This window comes from Mercenaria mercenaria, unplaced genomic scaffold, assembly GCF_021730395.1.
Source record: "Mercenaria mercenaria strain notata unplaced genomic scaffold, MADL_Memer_1 contig_684, whole genome shotgun sequence".
Classification (NCBI taxonomy): Eukaryota; Metazoa; Mollusca; class Bivalvia; order Venerida; family Veneridae; genus Mercenaria; species Mercenaria mercenaria.
The window spans coordinates 30,433-54,228 of NW_026463575.1; the positions used below are offsets into that span (position 1 = coordinate 30,433).

Here is a 23,796-nt window from a genome sequence, read left to right on the forward strand (position 1 = left end):
CCACATTTTTGGTCTAATTCTAATGAAAATTGGCCAGAATATTTGTTTCCATGAAATCCCGAAGTCAAACATGTTTACGCTGTTATGTATTGTTTCTCAGGTGAGCGACCTAGGGCCATCTTGGCCCTCTTGTTTAACTTTTAGGAATGAGTTGTAACAGTTGTTAAAACATGCAAAACATGGTAAAAATGAATTGTGAAAACATGCTGACATCCATAAGAGCATGTCCTGAACAACAACATTGTTTTGAAGATGAAAGAGTAGAGTGGCCTCAACGTGAAACTAGTCTATGTGTATATAGAAATAGAAGCAGATAGACTAGTTTCGCGTTGAGGTCTCGATTCCTGGCTGCTGTAAAGAGTATTGAAACTGATGAAATTGACACAGAAAAAGATATTTCTAAAGATGACCGTAGTACATGTATAACTAAACTTTCAGGTGTTGAAATGAGGTCGGTTGTAGACAATCTTGTGGACAGTATAAAGGTTGTCTTTGTTTTAGTTGCATTTGACTTTGTCCCTCGGACAGAAAGTGCAATCGGGTATCAAACACACAATGTCATTGTGTTCAATCAAGGACAACCTGAACAGTACTTGCCTGGCATCGGCAGAGCACACGGTTTAGATTCACTCCATGATTTAGGTGTTGCCATTAGACAGGCGGATACAAATTCTTCTCACTCTAGAGATGATGAGGAATTCAGGGACAGCTTTCACACACCTCCAGATTTTGGAGAGCTTTCAAGACTTGAACATGACCATACAGAAGTAAGCAGATACCAGGAAATACATCCAGGTAGAACTGGCTTTATAAGCATTCGGAGTTTTCCGTTGACTGTCGCTATTAGAGAAGAAAATGAAAGTATGTGTGGCGTAACACATACTGGAACAGAAGATGTCCCTGAATATCAAGCTCCCAGTAGGGACCAGCTTTGCCTTTCTTTAGATCAAACTGACTTGAAGGTAAGTTTGTACTTTCACTTTCAAATGTGTAAGTGATGGGTTGATCATAAAGGCCAGTGAGCTTTTACTTTTAGATTTGAATCAGTTTCCAGTCAAGTGCTGATAGATTGAGCCTTGCAATAGTAATGTATATTGTATGATGGTGAGGAGCTGTCTTAAGTTGTAGAGGCTGGTTTTGATTCCCCTGTTTGCCTGAATGGGTACTTAGAGAAGTTAATATTCTAAGTTTTATACTGTCTCAAAAATTGAGGGGAGAGCATAAGGTCATATAGTTATTAATTTGTGTGTTCATCCATTCATTCAGTCTCATTGTTTTTGCCTGGAAAATACCCCACACTTTCATTCAGATAAATATAATTTAATGTTTAAAATGTTATTTTTATGTCCCCAGCATCTACTGATGCGGGAGGCATATAGTGATTGTCCTGTCCATCCGTATGAGGTTAATCAAATGGGACCATTTCGTCTAGCATCAATACCCCTTACTAGAATGGCTTGATACTAATGCAGAGTAACCTGTGACCATTCCTCATCTTCAGACATCACCTGACCTCAGTTTGACCTTGACCGTGACCTCATTTTGGACTTAGGTGCAAAATCTATCGACAAGGATGCCACTGGGGGCATCAAGCATTTATTGAAGCAGCTCCTTGTTTAATTTATTTCAGGCCAGACGCGTTGATGAAAACTTGACCAGTATTGGCCTGACAATTGTTTCTCAGGATGGTATGTAAAAATAAAAAAACTTCTCTTCTTTTGCTTACAATCTTTAAATTTTCAGGCATACTCTTGCTGATGATACTTGATTTAAGAAATAATTTATAGCAAAAGAGTGCTTTAACACTATTTATGCAGGATAAGGGGTTATACGTCGGGCGTAATATTTTCATGAAGGCGCAGCCCAAGTGAAATTATTTGTACCATGTATTACCGCTCGAGTGTATAGAGCTAAAACACGGTTTTTATGCCCCCGAAGGGAGGCATATTAGTTTTCAACTGTCCGTCCGTTAGTTCGTTCGTTTGTTAGTCACAACGTTAACTTTTTGCATGAAGGCACTTTACTCGCGAACCACTGCACCCAGGACCTTCAAACTTCACATGCTGATAGTACTTATTGAGTACACCACCCCTACTGACTTTGGGGTCACCAGGTCAAAGGTCAAGGTCACAGGGGCCAACGTTAACTTTTTGCATGAAGGCACTTTACTCGCGAACCACTGCACCCAGGACCTTCAAACTTCACATGCTGATAGTACTTATTGAGTACACCACCCCTTCTGACTTTGGGGTCACCAGGTCAAAGGTCAAGGTCACAGGGGCCAACGTTAACTTTTTGCATGAAGGCACTTTACTCGCGAACCACTACACCCAGGACCTTCAAACTTCACGTGCTGATAGTACTTATTGAGTACACCACCCCTACTGACTTTGGGGTCACCAGGTCAAAGGTCAAGGTCACAGGGGCCAACGTTAACTTTTTGCATGAAGACATTTTACTCGCGAACCACTTCACCCATGACCTTCAAACTTCACATGCTCATAGTACTTATTGAGTACACCACCCCTACTGACTTTGGGGTCACCAGATCAAAGGTCAAGGTCACAGGGGCCAATGTTAACTTTTTGCATGAAGGCACTTTACTCGCGAACCACTGCACCCAAGACCTTCAAACTTCACATGCTGATAGTACTTATTGAGTACACCACCCCAACTGACTTTGGGGTCACCAGGTCAAAGGTCAAGGTCACAGGGGCCAATGTTAACTTTTTGCATCAAGGCACTTTACTCGCGAACCACTGCACCCAGGACCTTCAAACTTTACATGCTGATAGTACTTTATGAGTACACCAACCCTACTGACTTTGGGGTCACCAGGTCAAAGGTCAAGGTCACAGGGGCCAATGTTAACTTTTTGCATGAAGGCACTTTACTCGCGAACCACTGCACCCAGGACCTTCAAACTTCACATGCTGATAGTACTTATTGAGTACACCACCCCAACTGACTTTGGGGTCACCAGATCAAAGGTCAAGGTCACAGGGGCCAACGTTAACTTTTTGCATGAAGGCACTTTACTCGCGAACCACTGCACCCAGGACCTTCAAACTTTACATGCTGATAGTACTTTATGAGTACACCAACCCTACTGACTTTGGGGTCACCAGGACACAGGTCAAGGTCACAGGGGCCAACGTTAACTTTTTGCATGAAGGCACTTTACTCGCGAACCACTTCACCCAGGACCTTCAAACTTCACATGCTGATAGTACTTATTGAGTACACCACCCCTACTGACTTTGGGGTCACCAGGTCAAAGGTCAAGGTGCTGTGGGGGCATTTGTCACCATTAGTGACAGCTCTTGTGTTATAAATTATTAGCTCACCTGAGCACAAAGTGCTCAGGATGAGGTATTGTGATCGTCCGGCGTCCGTCCGTCCATCCGTCCGTCCACACTTTCCTTTAAACAACATCTTCTCCTAAACCAACAGGCCAATTTTGATGAAACTTCATAGGGATGTTCCTTGGATGGCCCCCTTTCAAAATTGTTCAAAGAATTATATTCCATGCAGAACACTGGTTGCCATGGCAACCGAAAGGAAAAACTTTAAAAATCTTCTTCTCAAAAACCAGAAGCCCTAGAGCTTAGATATTTGGTGTGAAGCATTGCCTAGTGGACCTCTACCAAGTTTGTTCAAATCATGACCCCGGGGTCAAAATTGACCCCGCCCCAGGGGTCACTTGATTTTACATAAGAAAATCTTAAAAAATCTTCTTCTCAAAAACCAGAAGCTTTAGAGCTTAGATATTTGACATGTAGCATTGCCTAGTGGACCTCTACTAAAGTTGTTCAAATCTTGACCCCGGGGTCAAAATTGACCCCGCCCCAGGGGTCACTTGATTTTACATAGGAAAATCTTCAAAAATTTTCTAAAAATAAACCAGAAGGCCTAGAGCTTAGATATTTCACATATAGCATTGCCTAGTGAACCTCTAAAAAATTTGTTCAAATCATGGCCCCCGGGGTCAAAATTGACCCCGCCCCAGGGGGTCACTTGATTTTACATAGGAAAATATTTAAGAAATCTTCTTCTCAAAAACCAGAAGCCCTAGAGCTTAGATATTTGGCGTGTAGCATTGCCTAGTGGACCTCTACTTAAGTTGTTCAAATTATGACCCGGGGGTCAAAATTGACCCCGCCCTAGGGGTCACTTGACTTTACATTGGAAAATCTTCAAAAGTTTTCTAAAAATAAACCAGAAGGCCTAGAGCTTAGATATTTCACATGTAGCATTACCTAGTGGACCTCTACAAAATTTGTTCATATCATGACCCCCTGGGTCAAAATTGACCCGGCCCCAGGGGTCACTTGATTTTACATAGGAAAATCTTCAAAAATTTTCTAAAAATAAACTAGAAGGCCTAGAGACAAGATATATGACATGTAGCATTGCCTAGTGGTCCTCTACAAAATTTATTCAAACCTTGTCCCCCGGGGTCAAAATTGACTCCGCCCTAGGGGTCACTTGATTTTACATAGGAAAATCTTTAAAAAAAATTCTAAAAATAAACCAGAAGGCCTAGATCTTAGATATTTGACATGTAGCATTGCCTATTAGACTTTTACAAAGTTTATTCAAATCATGACCCCTGGGGTCAAATTGACCCTGCCCCATGGGGTTACTTGATTCTACATAGAAAAATCTTCAAAATTTTCTAAAAATAAACCAGAAGAGCTTAGATATTTGACATGTAGCATTGCCTAGTGGACCTCTACAAAAGTTTTCAAATCTTGTTTTTAAAGTTACTTAAAGAAAATTTCAACTATATTTTCTCATAATTCTTTTGATTGATTTCTATTATGATCTTTTGACCTTGAAGACTTGTCCTTAAGTTCAATGATAACAGGTGAGCGATATAGGGCCATCATGGCCCTCTTGTTTCAATTCTAATATGCCTTTAATCTAAAACAGTGGATAAAATAATATTATAGTAGCACTCTTTCTTGGTCACAACAAACCTTTGATTTCACCGTATGTTAACGTGACATCATTCTAGCGTAAGCGTGTTTTAACAGAGACAAGCATATTAGAATTTGGTATGCTCAGGGATTGTCATTGAAATTTGTTTCTAACAATAGTTGTGACAGCGAGTCTTAAAATTGCACCTTATAAGTATATAAAAACCCTGATATTTTGAGGTGCATCAATATACTGCAACAGTAATACTGTAAGTCATGAAGTGTTCAGTTTGAATTTGAAATTTGCCTATTTACACCTTTAGCCAATGTTTAGTGGTATTTAGGAAACGATTTATAACAAATCAGGTAGGTACAGGGTACTGTGAGATCATTTAAATTCGCTGGCATGAAATTTCGCGCAAGCATGAAGAAGGACTGTTTCGCGCGGGCTTAAATTCGCGCATTTTCAATTTTAGAAAGGGAAAATATAATAAAAAAATAATAATAGCGCGGTCTTAAATTCGCGCATCGGTCCTAGCGCGAAATACACGAAAATTCGTCCTACGCGAATAAAAATAATTTCACAGTATATCATTTTTCACTTGATCATAACATATACATGTATATAGAACTAATGCATTAAGAAAAACTCTACATAATATAGTATCACTGTATGGTATCTACACCAGTAGCCGTGTGTTTGGATCTGTCCAATATGGCCTCTCCCGAGCAAAAAATGTCAAAAATATCACGTAAGTTTTGATGTTTTCTACGATTAAATACATATTTTTACAAAAAGATTTATTAGGTATTCAGTTTTCATTCTAAGGTTTAAGTTATTCGATATAAAAAGATCAGATTATTCCAGTTTTAATTGCTAAGTGATAAAAGCATACAGATTATGGGAATCAAGAAGCGAAAACGAAACTTTTAAATGATCTTATCAGAACTCTTGCAATTGTATCATCAGACAAATCAGTTAAAAAGAAAGAAGAAACATTTCTGACATATCTTGTCATCGATCTGTGAACTGAAAATGTAGTATTTTTGCGAAAAATACCATCGTAAGTCAATCATATGTATCAAGTGTGTAACGGTTTGGATACAAGTAATTGAAAAGCAGTTAACGGTTTGGATTTAGTATATGCACCGGTTTGGATAGCAACTTAATTCACATTCCTGCACGAAAAAATCGGGATCAAAGTTGATAAAATCATATACAGCCACATCTATCTCCTTCGTTCATTAGTGTGATATAAGAGGTAATCTTGTGTATGGATTGCATATAGACTAAAAAAATCTATGGAAAGAAATAAACTGAAGGTCATAAAACTAAATATCTAAGATATGTATAAACGATTCGAACTTAACATTGTACCTAGAGTAATTATTTTTTGGTATTGGTGCATAAAAATGTGTTACATTGAATAACGAATTTATTTCATGGAATAGTTTCTAAATAAATCACTATATATCCTGATAGGTAGGTTAAATGAGTTCTAAAAACAGCAGCGTAAGAATGTTTGAGTGCCAGGCTGGTTATATATCCAAGTCGTTTGTTTCTGAAAGCTTGGGTTCCATCTACCGTCTCGAGGATGATTTGATTTGAATTCTTTTACAATAAGTGTTCATTTGTTTATCATATTTGACAATTGCTTGTTTAGAAGTGGAATTAGTACCTGCTTAGAAAATAGGCCCAAAATAAACAAAAACGTTTGTTTGCCCCTTTATCTACCAACTTAAATGCAACCTCTGTGCACATTAGCTATTTCACTATTCCAAAAGATGATTTGCATAGACTACTTGAAGAATACGAAGGGCTATTGCACGCATCCGTTCGTCGACTTCCGCATACTCTTTGTTAATTATTTCTAAGATGATATATCAGTAATGACTACTGGGAATTTATTTTATCTAGTTGTTCAATGTGATGATCTGACATGCAATACACATGTTCCATAATTCTAGTTTGCTTTTTTTTACAAATGTATGACTCTTTTCCCGATTCACTAAATTGAATTTTGTACTTTTTTGTACGTACGCAGGTATCTCATTAATCAATAGTTAGGAGGATCAAACATGCAAAGTAAGGTTCTGCAAGTCTGACTTTAACTTCATTGCAGAGTTATGCCGCTTCATTGAGCTAACAAATACTGCTGTAGCTTTGGTATGTAAGCAGGTACCTCACATACCACTTTTAAGAATGAAATGATGCTTCAAATACCTGTTCACTCTAATTAACCGACATGCAATGCACAGGCTGAAAGATTGATTCTCTTGCTTTTTCAAAACAAATATATATCGCTATTTTGACTTGACTTAGCAAGTTATGGTTAAGTTCATATATGTAAGCAGGTATCTAAGTGTTATTTAGCATCCTAAGAGGGGAAATTTCTATGACTAAAACATACGTCTTACCAAAGTTCTTGGCCCTTTTGTACTTGATTATGTCATTGATTCATTCAGTTATTTTTTTTTTGTGACATGGCATTTGAATAGTCGACTGTTATACTTGATATTTGCCCTTTTTCATTGAAATGTATATAAACAGTTGTGAAATTAGAACAGAAGTCAGTATATAATTAAACAAGCTAGTGAATCATTTCCTTTTAAAAGCTCTGTTTTGAAATGTGCGATTGGGAGACAGGAAACAAACCTTTTAATGTGACCCTTTGAACTAACAATCATGCATAATCAACAATAGTATTCTTGCACTTGCCTATTTTACTTAGTAATAGGCCTGTGTTTGAATTTCCTACAAAGATTAATGATGCTGATCATTGCTTTTCGTGGCCATTCCCCTCCCACTGGTGTTTTAGATTGGAAAAATTCACTGCTACGCTTGAGAAAAGAAATTATAATACTTAGAAACAAAATTCATTTAAAATTAGCAGTTAAAAGTGTTAATCCAAACCGCAAACATCCAAAGAGATTAAGTCATCCAAACCGGTGTACACTTGTTATCCAAACTGTTACATTCATGTTTTCACGACACTATACGTTTAGAGGCCTTTTGAAGCTTAGGTGCTACATACATATCACAGATTATGCATACTTATACTAGAGATTATCATATAGTACATTTACATCCATTTAGTCCAAATAGTTTGATTTTATAGATAATAAAAATGAAATTTTGGAACATCTGACGCAAAAATGAACAATTTCCATGAGTTTATCAGATATATTTTTGCTAAATACGATTCTGATCACCATGTCAGTCCGGCGATTACTTCTTTGGACATTACCAGTGTTAGTGAACAGATTTTGGTAACAAAACGTAGCAAGACGTATTAAATATCTGTAAGAATTTACATGACCTTCCGTTGTTTTTTGCTTTGAGCGGCCATATTGGACAAATCCAAACACACGGCTACCGTTGTAGTTACCATACAGTGAGTATGTAACTGTAATTCAGTGATGGTGTGGAAGAATATCTATACTTGGAGGCACTTATAACTGTAAAGTTACACAAATACCCCTGTCTCATTATCTATTGAGTAGATGTTGTTGAAATTTTCAACAAACGTAGTTAAGAAGTGATTGATAATATTTAAATATATTTCATCGCATAATAATCAAAATTTAGAAAACAACAGCACTTATTTCAGTGTTGCGTTAAAGTGCAAATTTACAAAATCTGCTCCTTCTCTAATCACACTGTTTTACAGTTGGCTAATTAAACTTGTATGCCCTCATTGGGCGTTTATGATAGCTAGGCAACGTCGCTGCATTGACGTTTCGTGTTATGTGTGTAATTTTGGAGAATGTTGGTCCATTCCTGTACAAGCCTTGCTCTCATCTGAGGATGGGTCTGTGGCACGTGACATCTTTTTACCCACCGATTGAGTTCCTCCCAAAGGTTTTTGTCGTGCCCGCTTGCGGAAGCAAAGACATAGTTGTCCAAATTGTTGTTCGGTGTATGTGCATGCGTCCGTGCGTCCGGATTTGTTTGTTTGACCTGCATGGAGCAATCTTGTTTATATTTGGCGTGAATGTTAACCTCAGTGAGACGGAGTGTCATGCACAAACCCCAAAGGTCAAATTCAAAAATGACTTTGTCCGGAGCATTTCTTCTTCATGCTTGGAGGGATTTTGATGTAACTTGGCACAATTTTTCACCATCATGAGACGGAGTGTCATGCGCAAGTACCAGGTTCCTAGGTCTAAGGTCAAGGTCACACTTAGCGGTCAAAGGATACAAGAATGACAGCTTTGCCCTGAGCATCTCTTCTTCATGCATGGAGGGATTTTGATGTTACTTGGAACACATGTTTACCACTATGAGACGGAGTGTCGTGCACAAGAACCAGGTCCCTAGGTCTAAGGTCAAGGTCACACTTAAGAGGTCAAAAGTCAGATACAAGAATGACTTTGTCTGGAGCATTTCTTTTTGCCGCATAGACGGATTTTGATGTAACTTGGCACAATTGTTCATCATCATGAGACGGAGTGTCATGCGCAGAATCCTAGAATTACTTCCCTTTGTTGTTACTATAAATAGCTTATATTCGTAACTTTTTTATTACTGGTGGTAGGGAAAAATCAAGACCACTTTCCTGTAGTACAACATGCATGTTACATCCAATTTTCAGGTCTATTTTGACCTATCCCAACTGGTGACGATTTTTGTGTGGACTTAGAATTTTTTTTTTAGATTTACGTCCCTTTGTTGTTACTTTGAATAACTTATATTGTAACTTTTTGCAATCTCTTTTTTATTTGGCATAAATGTTTGCCTCAATGAGACAAGGAGTGTCATGACTGCAACTCCCAATCCTTTTGACAGCTGGCGGGCTCGACATGTTACCCGTGGGCATCTAGTCTTTAATATTCAAGTCAGGGGACTTGGATGGCCATCAGATACGTTTACGTTATTATTATGCAGCAACGTAAATGTAGCTCTTGCAGTGTGACAGGGAGCGCAGCAGCCTGTCCTGAACAAACCTCATACCACAGTTGTTTCACATCATGGGCAATACCTCTGGTTGGATTATTTCATTCTGACACGTTCAAATTGCAGTTGATGAGTAGGTTTGTCTTGTGGTGTATGGACACCCCGCTCAAACCATAGCTGATCCCCCTCTGTAAACCTCCCCTGTCATGATATACTGGTGTACGACCATCGTTACCAAATAAATGAAACTTCTTTTCATCTGTGAAAAGAACATAATTATGCACATTCTGCTTGCATGACTCGATGATGACACTGCGCCCATTGGTCTCTCTGGGACCAATGTGTCTCTGCTTTAGGACAGTGCCCTTATATGGTCGCCTACTACGCATGATGCCAAAAGCCGTCCCCATAAGGTCCTCAAAGATATCAAGCACCCATGAGTTCTGTGTGTTTCTCTAGCTGGTGCGTCTTCTCTCAGCAGAATGTGGAGCAATACCATCTGCTGGTCCTATACGTCACATGTAACTCATCCACATTTCTGGCGAGGAAGGTTATCTACGCCGCCTGTACATTACTATCTGCACTCTGATGGAATTGCGATGTACTCCCGTTCATCTTACAACCTGCAGAATAAACAGATACACGCTTCATAACAATTTGTGATAATATTAATTTAGGGTGACACTTGATTTATTAACATTATGAAATCAGTTTAATTATGATAAAAGTCTTATATGAGTTCACACATTCAAATTGAAACTTACCTGTGAGTCCGGGTGTCCAGAGTTGATAAGTTTGACAGCCATTCCCCTTTGTAGAACAGAAATCCATCCCATTTGGTGTTTTTTGGTTATATATTTTTGTAACGGAATAACATGACCATTTACAATAATTGTGTTTCTCGCCGTTTCGCAATTTTCTTGTGCAATTTGCTGGATGGTAATTTTCAAAGTTCATGAACAATATGAACCGTGAAATTTGAATAATATTATAATATATTACATTATATATGTACTTGATAAAAAATATACAAAATTTTATTCAAAAATAAAAATAAACCAAAAAGTTATTATAATAGGGGATTGAAAACTGCTCAGTTATAAGTGCTTCCAAGTGTTTTCAACATAAAATACAAATGATGACTATAACATGTTATTCCAGTTACTGGCAAAGATTAATTAAGTCACAGCCTATGGCTATAGTACATTTTTTGAAGACTTTTCTGTTGTTGTTTTTTTCCACAGAATGCATTTTAAAAGTGAGTACAGACATACAGATGTTTTATGCTACATGCTACATTTCATTAGCATGTTTGTGCTTTATGACTATTGAAAAAGAAAAAAGGATAAAGTTTAAACTTTGTCAGAATGGAAGAGGATATCAGATCTATTTTATTAGTAGCTAATTAAGACCATTTGAACTGTTAAAGTGTCTTAATATAACATAGTTCCTGGAGTTAAGCTCTGCTTTAATTTATATGAATTGTCCCTTTATTACCAAATCTTTAATTTTAATACAGCTATGGCTGGCATTTTTAACTGTAGCTTGCACATACATTGTGTTGTTTCTTTAAGCTTCTTATAAGTTGGGCTTTCATAAGCTTAGAGCTTAATGCTTGAATTGAATGATGGAAAAGCTTATAAAATTTTTATGTTTAATAATTTTTAAACTATTATCTATGGTAGGGCAGCACTGGTTTGAACCAGGTCACGATATCTGTCCATATTACCTTGTATATATTAGGTGGCAGATTAAAGCTTTATCAAATTATTTCATTAAAATCTTTAATGTTTTTTATTGAAGAGGTATATAAACATATAAATTTTTGTGCCCCCTCTCTCTTTATTTGTGTGGGATGGGGGGATGGTGAGTGGGGTGTACTTAAGAGTTGCCTTTGTCCATTCTTCTGCCAGTCTGTTCAAGCAAATGAGAGAACATTTGTCAGGAACTGAAGACAATAGGTTCTGCTGATTCTGTACTGCTTATTGGGTACTTTCTGTTGCTTTTTGGGTACTTTATAACAAAAGAAATACTCAAGGTCTTTTCATAAGAACATCCGTCTGTCTGTCTGTCTGCCTATCTGTCTTGTCTGTCCAGATTGTGTTGTGCATATCTCAAAAAGTATTTGACCTAGAGTCATCAAACCTCACAGGATTGTTGTTCAGCACAGGAAGTTGTGCACCTGGTGTATTAATTTGATCTCACACAGCCAGACAAGAACTAGTGCCCTTGACTTAGTCAAAAATATGCATTAAAAGGGCCTAAGTTTGTGTTGCATGTATCTCAAAAAGTATTTGACCCAGGGTTATGAAATGTTACAGTAATGTAAATCAATGTGTGAAGTTGTGCACCTGTGATCTTGTTAGAGATATCACTCAGCCGGACCCGAGTTTAATGCATGGCCCATGACTTAGTAAAAAAACTAGAATGTGTCTGTAGGACACAGGGTGTGCCCCCCCCCCCCCCCCCCCCCCCCCCCCCCCCACTGGAACATTTGTCACAAATAAGGGGAAATAATTCAAATGTTTGCAGTCTTAATGGGGTATAGCCTCAAAAAAAATTATGAAAAGGATTCATTATTCTATACCATATACTTTTTGAGCTATGAGCATCACAAACAAAAAATCCACTATTTTGGCTATTTCAAGGGCCATAACTCTGTAATAAACGCTAAAATTCTCAAGAAGAATGCCAAGTGTGCAAGGTCACATTATGATAAAGACTCAAGCAAGGTTTCATGAATTTATATTAAATACTTCCTGATTGAGGCACATAATTAGGTTTTTTACTATTTTAGGGGCCATAAGTCTGGAAATAGGGGCAGACCAAGATGAAAAATAGTAGGTGCGCAAGTTCATATCATGATAAAGATTCATGCAAGGTTTCATCAATTTATATCAAATACTTCTTGAGCTAGGCATGTCACAAGGTGAAAATGTGCATTTTTGACTATTTTATGAGCCATAACTCTAGAAATAGGGTGCAGACCCAGATTAAAAATAGGAGATGCGCAAGTTCATATCATGATTAAGACTCGTGCAAGGTTTCATGAATCTATATCAAATACTTTTTAGCCTGACTAATCGAAGAATAAGTAGAGCTATCCTACTCACCACGGTGTCGGCGTCACACCCTGGTTAAGTTTTTCCTACCAGTCCACATTTTGAGAAAGTCTTTTGAGATAAAGCTTTGAAACTTTCAACACTTGTTTACCATCACCATGTCCAGTTATAGGCAAGAGTACATAACTCTGTCAAGCATTTTGACTGAATTATGGCCCCTTTTGACTTAGAAATCTTGGTTAAGTTTTTCGTACCAGTTCATATTTTGACAAAGTCTTTTGATATAAAGCTTTGAAACTTTCAACACTTGTTTACCATCACCATGTCCAGTTATAGGCAAGAGAACATAACTCCATCAAGCATTTTGGTTGAATTATTGCCCCTTTTTGACTTAGAAATCTTGGTTAATTTTTTTCGTACCAGTCTACATTTTGACAAAGTCTTTTGAGATAAAGCTTTGAAACTTTCAACACTTGTTTACCATCACCATGTCCAGTTGTAGGCAAGAGTACATAACTCCATCAAGCACTTTGGCTGAATTATGGCCCCTTCTGACTTAGAAATCTTGGTTAAGTTTTTCGTACCAGTTTATATTTTGTGTAAAGTGTTTGACATATGGCTTTGAAACTTTTATATCTTGTTCAGTATTATAGTCTCTATCAATAGGCAAGAGTACATAACTCTGTCGTCTTTTTTGGCTGAATTATGGCCCTTTTTGAACTTGGAAATTGGTTCTGTTTTCGTATATGTCCATGTTTTGTCAAGACTATTTGACATATGGCTTTTAAACTTTTAACACTTGTTTATCATTATGATTTACATCTGTAGGCAAGAGTACATAACTCTGACAACTATTTTGGAAGAATTATGTCCCTTTTTGGACTTTGAAATTTTTTGTCAAAACTATATGAACTGTGGCTTTGAAACTTTTAACACTAGTATATCAATATGATTTCCATCTGTAGGCAAGTGTACATAACTCTGTCAACTATTTTGACTGAACTATGACCCTTTTTGGACTTGGAAATTAGTTAAATTTTTCATACAAGTCCATATTTTGCCTAACATATAACTTAACTTATTATATACCTATATAAATTCTGTAAAAAAACGGCTTGTATTTCACAAATATGAACAGACAGACAAAAATTCCGTATTGTACCTTTTAAATTTCGTATTGTACCTTCCGTATTGTAGGCTGCCGGACTATTTTCATTAATATGCATGACCCGACAAATTTCTATAAATAGCGCACATAAAAACTTCAGTAAGTTCCATTTAATATCGATAAACATTGAGGATTTCGTTCAAGAACAAAACAAGAATCAAAGTAGTAAAGGTATATAATAAAAGGGTCATTATAACAGTAGCTTATAAGATCTGGGACTTTGTATTCGGCTCTCGTGGATTTTGCCAGGTTGGATCACACTAGGCGCTTGCGCGCCTCGTGAGATCCATTGTGGCAAAATTCACTCGAGCCGAATACAGCATCCCAGATCAAGCTACCGTTATAATAACCCTATTATATTTGCCATCATGGTCACACATTGCCATTTAGTGCAAGACTAATCGAAATCCACAAATACAGGAACATTTTTTGTTTAATCCATTTTTTTCTTTTGTCTGAAAATCTATGGAAATATTTTGACCCCATTCTTCAATCAATTCTTCGAATAGTCCAGCGCGCTGTCATCCGACAGCTCTTGTTGTGTCAGGTGTGTCACAAGGTGAAAATGTGCATTTTTGACTATTTCAGGGGCCATAACTCTAAAAATAGGGGGCAGAGCCAGACGAAAAATAGGAGGTGCATAAGTTCATATCATGATTAAGACTCATGCAAGGTTTCATGAATCTATATCAAATACTATATGAGCAAGGCGTGTCACAAGGTGAAAATGTGCATTTTTATACGCCTGAAGGGACGTATTATGTTATGGCGCCGGTGTCCGTTTGTCTGTCTGTCCGTTCGTTAGCAATTTCGTGTCCGCTCTGTAACTCTTGAACCCCTTGAAGGATTTCAAAGAAACTTGACACAAATTTTCACCACACGGAGACGACGTGCAGAGCGCTTGATTCGGATGACTAGCTTCAAGGTCAAGATCACACTTAGGGGTCAAAGGTCATATGAGTGTGTTTCGTGTCCGCTCTGTAACTCTTGAACTGCTTGAAGGATTTCAAAGAAACTTGGCACAAATGTTCACCACACTGAGGTGACCTGCAGAGCGCTTGTTTCGGATGACTAGCTTCAAGGTCAAGGTCACACTTAGGAGTGAAAGGTCATATATGACTTCGCTGTGTCCGCTCTGTAACTCTTGAACTGCTTGAAGGATTTCAAAGAAACTTGGCACAAATGTTCACCACACTGAGACGACGTGCAGAGCGCTTGTTTCGGATGACTAGCTTCAAGGTTAAGGTCACACTTAGGAGTGAAAGGTCATATATGACTTTGCTGTGTCCACTCTGTAACTCTTGAACTGCTTGAAGGATTTTAAAGAAACTTGGCACAAATGTTCACCACCCTGAGGCGACATGCAGAGCGCTAGTTTTGGATGACTCGCTTCAAGGTCAAGGTCACACTTAGGGGTCAAAGGTCATATATGAATTTGCTTTGTGTATATTGCTCTGCATTGCAGTGCTCTTGTTTTTATTTGCCAGTTCCCTTTTTAGCTCACCTGTCACATAGTGACAAGGTGAGCTTTTGTGATCACCTTTCGTCCGTCGTGTGTGCGTCCGTGCGTCCGTCCGTCCGTGAACAATTTCTTGTCTGCACGATAGTGGTTTCATTTATGATTTTATTTTAACCAAACTTACACACAACTTGTATCACCATAAGATCTCGGTTCCTTTCTTGAACTGGCCAGATCCCATTATGGGTTCCAGAGTTATGGCCCCTGAAAGGGCCAAAATCAGCTATTTTGACCTTGTCTGCACAATAGCAGCTTTATTTATGATTTTATTTTTACCAAACTGGCACACAACTTGTATCACCATAAGATCTTGGTTCCTTTCTTGAACTGGCCAGATTCCTTTATGGGTTCCAGAGTTATGGCCCCTGAAAGGACCAGAATTAGCTATTTTGCCCTTGTCTGCACAATAGCAGCTTCATTTATGATTTGAATTTAATCAAACTTGCACAAAACTTGTGTTGCCATAAGATCTCAGTTCCTTTGTTGAGTCGGCCAGATCCCCTAATGGGTTCCAGAGTTATGGCCCCTGAAAGGGCCAAAATTAGCTATTTTGACCTTGTCTGCACAATAGCAACTTCATTTATGATTTGATTTTAACCAAACTTGCACACTACTTGTATCACCACAAGATCTTGGTTCCTTTCTTAAACTGGACAGATTCCATCATGGGTTCCAGAGTTATGGCCCCTTAAATGTCCAAAATTGGCTATTTTGGCTTTTGCAGCCATATAGAGACTTCGTTTATGGTTTTATTTGATACAAACTTCCAAAATATCTTCAACAACAATAAATCTTGGATTCCATGACAAATCAAATCCATTCGTAGTTTCAAGAGTTATTTTATATCTGATTACCTCCCCTGATTGTAGTCAAAATGGATTTATATCAGTAAGTACTTACAGGACTTATTTGAAATTTCATTATTGTCATTAGTTGGACCAAGCCAATCAGGGTAGATAACTATGGACTGATTTTATGTCAAATTACCTCCCTTTATTTTTGAAATTAAAATGGGTATATCTCCGTAACTAATGAAGATACTGATCTGAAATTTCATTTATGTTAACAGATTTATTTGGCAGATCATTCTTTTGTTAACTTACAATAATTTTCTTCTGAATTACTTCCCTTTTACGTTACTATAAATAGCCTATTTTTAGTAACTTTTTTATTATTGGCCGTAGGGAAAAACCGAGACCACTTTTCTGTGGTACAACGTGGATGGTACCTCCAATTTTTAGGTGTATTTTGACATATCTGTACCTTGTAAGAATTTTGTTTTTCTTTTTGGTTAAATTTCTTTCCTTTGTTGTTCCTGTCCTTTGGACTTAGATATTTTTTCTGAGGACCTTCTTGTCCTCAAGTGCAATGATAACAGGTGAGCGATATAGGGCCATCATGGCCCTCTTGTTTGTTCTCTTACAATAATTTTTATTTTTTTGTATTACTTCCCTTATTTGTTACTTTAAATAGCTTATTTTGAAACTTTTTATACGCCCGAAGGGACGTATTATGTTATGGTCCCGGTGTCCGTCTGTCCGTCCGTCCGTCCGTTAGCAATTTCGTGTCCGCTCTGTAACTCTTCAACCCCTTGAAGGATTTCAAAGAAACTTGACACAAATGTTCACCACACTGGGACGACGTGCAGAGGGCATGTTTTGGATGTCTCATTTCAAGGTTACACTTAGGGGTCAAAGGTCATATGAGTGTGTTTCGTGTCCGCTCTGTAACTCTTGAACTGCTTGAAGGATTTCAAAGAAAATTGGCACAAATGTTCACCACACTGAGACGACGTGCAGAGCGCATGTTTTGGATGTCTCATTTCAAGATCAAGGTCACACTTAGGGGTCAAAGGTTATATGAGTGTGTTTCGTGTTCGCTCTGTAACTCTTGAACTGCTTGAAGGATTTCAAAGAAACTTGGCACAAATGTTCACCACACTGAGACGACATGCAGAGCGCTTGTTTCGGATGACTAACTTCAAGGTCAAGGTCACACTTGGGAGTTTAAGGTCATATATGACTTTGCTGTGTCCGCTCTGTAACTCTTGAACTGCTTGAAGGATTTCAAAGAAACTTGGCACAAATGTTCACCACACTGAGACGACGTGCAGAGCACTTGTTTTGGATGACTAACTTCAAGGTCAAGGTCACACTTAGGGGTAAAAGGTCATATATGACTTTGCTTTGTATATATTGCTATGCACTGCAGTGCTCTTGTTTTTATTTGGCCCCTTTTTGTTCTCTTACAATTATTTTTTTTTAATTACTTCCCTTTTTTGTAACTATATATAGCTTATTTTGAAACTTTTTATTATTGGCTGTAGGGAAAAACCGAGACCATTTTTCTGTGGTACAACTTGGATGGTACATCCAATTTTTAGATGTATTTTGACATAACTTTACCTGGTAAGAATTTTTTTGTGGACTTAGAAATTTTTGAATTTCTTCTTTTTGTTGTTCCTGTCCTTTGGGCTTCAACAGTCATGTTCTTTAAATTTTGCTCCCATCCTGTGATGTAATCCTTCGGGCGTATATTGCCCCGCTTGGCGGCGCTCTTGTTTATTTTTGGCCGTAGGGAAAAACCGAGACCACTTTTCTGTGGTACAACATGGATGGTACATCCAATTTTTAGATGTATTTTGACATAACTTTACCTGGTAAGAATTTTTTTGTTGACTTTGATTTTTTTTTGTAATTTCTTCTTTTTGTTGTTCCTGTCCTTTGGGCTTCAACAGTCAAGTTCTTTAAATTTTGCTCCCATCCTCTGGTGTAACCCTTCGGGCGTATATTGGCCCGCTTGGCGGCGCTCTTGTTGACTATTTCAGGGGCCATAACTCTAAAATTAGGGGGCGGAGCCAGACGAAAAGTAGAAGGTGCGCAAGTTCATATCATGATAAAGACTCATGCAAGGTTTCATTAATTTATATCAAACATTTTTTGAGCTAGGCGTGTCACAAGTTGAAAATGTGCGTTTTTGACTATTTCAGGGGCCATATATCTAAAAATAGGGGGCAGACCCAGATGTAAAATAGGAGGTGTGCAAGTTCATATCATGATTAAGACTCATGCAAGGTTTCATGAATCTATATCAAATACTTTATGAGCTAGGCATGTCACAAGGTAAAAATGTGCATTTTTGACTATTTCAGGGGCCATAACTCTAAAATTAGGGGACGGAGCCAGACGAAAAATAGAAGGTGCGCAAGTTCATATCATGATAAAGACTTATGCAAGATTTCATCAATTTATATCAAATACTTTTTGAGCTAGGCGCGTCACCAACTTCAGACGGATGGACAGATGGACGGACGCACGGACAAGAGCAAATCTATATGCCCCCACAAGTCATGGGGGGGGGGGGGGGGGCACAAAAATGCATGAAAGGGCATAAAAGTTTGTGTCGCACATATTTCGAAGAGTATTTGACCTAGGGTCATTAAGTATGATTATTGTAGGAATATTATTCAGCATTGTGAAGTTGTGCACCTGGATTTTGTTCAGGATTTCTGTCAGTCAGATGTGAGTTATGACCTTTGATTGTCAAAAAATATGTATAAACTTCATACAAGATCTCAAAAAATCACAAAACTATTTAGGGGATTGTTATATACTGTGAAATCATTAAATTTCGTGGGCACGAAATTTCGTGGTTTTGGTCAAAACGGCAATTTTGTGGGGATACGAATTCGTGGATGTCAACTTTTGAGCATAAAATGAATGGGAATTTTACTTGTGCATTGGGATTAAATTTCATGGATTGACTCAACCACGAAATCCATGAAAATTAGTCCCCCATGAAAATCAGTGATTTCACAGTAGCATGTCAAGTTGAGAACTTGGTGTTCTCTTTGGTATTTCACCCAGCTAGGGCAGAGTTATGGTCCTTTACTTAGTGCAAAATGAGTTGCAATATCTTAAAAATATTTCACCTAGAGTCATTAAACCATGCACAGTGTCAGGAGTGGGGGGCACCTGTGTCCTGTGGACACACATTTACTTTAAACAATCTTTTAAATCATCTCTAAGCAGTTAAAACATAAGTGATCATCTTTATTATGCCCCCCTTCAAAGAAGTAGGGGTATATTGTTTTGCAGATGTCGGTCGGTCGGAATGTAGACCAATCCGTTTCCGGATGATAACTGAAGAACGCTTGGGCCTAGGATCATGAAAGTTGATAGGGAGGTTGGTCATCACCAGCAGATGACCCCTATTGATTTTGAGGTCTGTATATCAAAGCTCAAGGTCACAGTGACCCTGAATAGTAAAACGGTTTCCGGATGATAACTCAAGAACGCTTGGGCGTAGGATCATGAAAGTTGATAGGGAGGTTGGTAATGACCAGCAGATGACCCATATTGATTTTGAGGTCAGTATGTTAAAGGTCAAGGTCACAGTGACCCTGAACAGTAAAACGGTTTCCGGATGATAACTCAAGAACACTTAAGACTAGAGACACGAAAGTTGATAGGGAGGTTAGTCATCACCAGCAGATGACCCCTATTGATTTTGAGGTCAGTATGAAAAGGTCAAGGTCGCAGTGACCAGGAACAGTAAAATGGTTTCCAGGCAATAACTCAAGAACGCTTGGGCCAAGTGTCAGGAAAATTGATAGTTAGGTTGGCCATGACCAGCAGATGACCCCTATTGATTTTGAGGTCATTAGGTCAAAGGTCAAGATCACATTGGCCCGGAACAGTTAAACGGTTTCTGATCTTCTTGTCCAAAACCATAGGGCCTAGGGCTTTGATATTTGGTATGTAGCAAATCTAGTGGTCTTCTACCAGGATTGTTCAGTTTATTTCCCTGGGGTCAAATATGGCCCCACCCTGGGGGTCACATGGTTTATATAGACTTATATAGGAAAAAAACTTTGAAAAACTTCTTGTCCAAAACCACAGTGCCTAGGGCTTTGATATTTTGTATATGACATTATTTAGTGGTCCTCTACTAAGATTGTTCAAATTATTTCCCTAGGGTCAAATATGGCTCTGCCCTGGGGGTCACATGGTTTACATAGACTAACATAGGGAAAAACTTTGAAAATCTTCTTGTCCAAACCACAACGACTATGGCTATGATATTTTGTAATGTAGCATCATTTAGTGGTTCTCTACCAAGTTTGTTCAAATTATCCCTCTAGGGTCAAATATGGCCACGCCCCAGGGGTCATATGGTTCATATAGACTTACATAGGGAAAAACTTAGAATCTTCATGTCCATAATTTACATCATTCAAATTTGGACCACATTTATAGTTTTGAGTGGCAAGATGAATCTTGACATGAGTTGACCTTGATCTTGACCTAGTGACCTACTTTCACTTTTCTGTAGCTACAGCCTTCAAATTTGGACCACATGCATAGTTTTGTGTACTGAAATGAACTTTGATCTTGAGATTGACCTAGTGACCTACTTTCACATTTCTGAAAGTACAGGCTTCAAATTTGGACCACTTGCATAGTTTTGTGTTCCGAAATAAAATTTGACCTTGATTTTGACCTAGTGACCTGCTTTCACATTTCTCAAGCTACAGCCTTCAAATTTGGACCGCATGCTTAGTTTTTATGCCCCCGAAGGGAGGCATATAGTTTTTGAACCGTCTGTTGGTCTGTCCGCAATTTTCGTGTCTGGTCCATATCTTTATCATCCATGGATAGATTTTCAAATAACTTGGCATGAATGTGTACCACAGTAAGACGACGTGTCGCGCGCAAGACCCAGGTCTGTAGCTCAAAAGACAAGGTCACACTTAGACGTTAAAAGTCATATTTCATGATAGTGCAATGATGGGCATGTCCGGTTCATATCTTTGTCATTCATGCATGGATTTTAAAATTATTGGGCATGAATGTGTACCACAATAAGATGACATGTTGCGCGCAAGACCCAGGTCCGTAGCTCAAAAGTCAAGGTCACACTTAGACGTTAAAGGTCATATTTCATGAAAGTGCAATGATGGGCATGTCCGGTCCATATCTTTGTCATTCATGCATGGATTTTAAAATAACTACGCATGAATGTGTGGCACAGTAAGACGATGTGTCACGCGCAAGACCCAGGTCCGTAGGTCAAAGGTCCTAAACTCTAACGTCGGCCATAACTATTCATTCAAAGTGCCATCGGGGGCATGACTGTGTCATCCTATGGAGACAGCTCTTGTTTGTACCGAAATGAACTTTGATCTTGAGATTGACCTAGTGACCTACTTTCACATTTCTGAAGCTACAGGCTTCAAATTTGGACCGCATGCATATTTTTGTGTTCTGAATTGAAATTTGACATTGATTTTTATTTATTACCTACTTTAACATTTCTCAAGCTACAGCCTCCATATTTGAAGCCCATGCATAGTTCTATCTACCGAAATGAACTTTGACCTTGAAATTGATCTAGTGACCTACTTTCACATTTCTCAAGCCACAGCTTTCAAATTTGGACCACATACACATTGTTTTGTACCGAAATGAAATTTGACCTTGATTTTGACCTTGAGCTAGTCTTGAAATTTGGAACATTCAAAAATGGCTCAGTTGATGGCGCCAAGATCACTCTGTAATCTCTGGTTAGGTTAATAGGTTAAAGGTCAAGGTCAGATTAAACCAGAATGGTAGAACATTTGTTTACAGTGAGCATATAATTTCTGTTCCTAATGTGCAATTACTGAATGCATCAAGGGGGGCATTTCGTGTTCGACGAGCTCTTGTTTTCAATAAACTTTATTTGCCACCTTAACATGCCTGACCTCCAGATTTTGGCTAAAATGATCCTTTTTTGTGCCCCCCTATGAGTGGTGGGGGTATATAGATTTGCTTTTGTCAGTGCGTCCTTCCGTCCATCCGAAGTTCGTGACACGCCTAGCTCAAAAAGTATTTGATATAACTTAATGGAACCTTGCATGAGTCTTTATCGTGATATGAACTTGCGCACCTTCTATTTTTCGTCTGGCCCCTGAAATAGTCAAAAATGCACATTTTCACCTTGTGACACGCCTAACTCAAAAAGTATTTGATATAGATTCATGAAACCTTGCATGAGTCTTAATCATGATATGAACTTGCGCACCTCCTATTTTTCATTTGGGTCCGCCCCCTATTTCTAGAGTTATGGCCCCTGAAATAGTCAAAAATGCACATTTTCACCTTGCGACACGCCTAGCTCAAAAAGTATTTAATATAAATTGATGAAACCTTGCATGAGTCTTTATCATGGTATGAACTTGCGCACCTACTATTTTTCATCTGGCTCCGCCCCCTAGTTTTAGTGTTATGGCCCCTGAAATAGTCAAAAATGCACATTTTCACCTTGTGACACGCCTAGCTCAAAAAGTATTTGATATAAATTGATGAAACCTTGCATGAATTTTTATCATGATATGAACTTGCGCACCTCCTATTTTTCATCTGGGTCCGCCCCCTATTTCCAGAGTTATGGCCCCTGAAATAGTAAAAAAAATGCACATTTTCACCATATTATGTGCTTCACTCAAAAAGTATTTAATGTAAATTCATGAAACCTTGCTTGAGTCTTTATCATAATGTGACCTTGCACACTTGGCATTCTTCTTGAGAATTTTAGCGTTTATTACAGAGTTATGGCCCTTGAAATAACCAGAATAGTGGATTTTTTGTTTGTGATGCTCATAGCTCAAAAAATATATGGTATAGAATAATGAATCCATTTCATAATTTTTTTTTTGAGGCTATACCCCATTAAGACTGCAAACATTTGAATGATTTTCCCTTATTTGTGACAAATGTACCAGTGTGGGGCACACACTATGTCCTACAGACACATTCTAGTTTAAATTGAAGTATGATCATATTATGAACATTAGAACATAAGTTTTAGTTTCTAAACTATCTTAAAAATGCCAGTACAAGAAAAAAAAAAGATGACGACATTGGGAATCTAACCTGATCAAAGCTTTTTTGATGGTTCAGCCAAATGCTTGTTGAAACAAATCATCTGATTTGTTCAAATAAAAATAGATTCGCGAAAATAAAAATAGAAATTTCGGAAATAAAAATATACAGAAAGATGAATGTGAATGGGTCATCCTCAGATCTTTGTTTAGAAGATCAAGACCTTTAGTCAGACTGGATAAGTATTTGTGATTTAGACAGTTTACCTCGAATAAAGCGATTGTAAAAGTTAGTAAAACAACTAATTCTCATGGTGATTGTGTTTCCATAACATTCAGTGTTTCAGTAATTAAGTTTCAAAGC

The 23,796-nt window shown here is 38.1% G+C and overlaps 1 protein-coding gene across 1 annotated transcript in view; it reads left to right on the plus strand.

The window, feature by feature from the left end:
* Window positions 1–444: 444 nt before the first annotated feature.
* Window positions 445–23,796, plus strand: part of LOC128554722 (uncharacterized) — a 32,218-nt gene continuing 8,866 nt past the window's right edge. Inside the window, exons 1-2 of the mRNA XM_053536034.1 lie at window positions 445–962; window positions 1,631–1,688. Coding sequence (XP_053392009.1) covers window positions 447–962; window positions 1,631–1,688 — 574 coding nt within the window. The 5' untranslated portion in view covers window positions 445–446. The remainder of the gene's footprint in view (window positions 963–1,630; window positions 1,689–23,796) is intronic.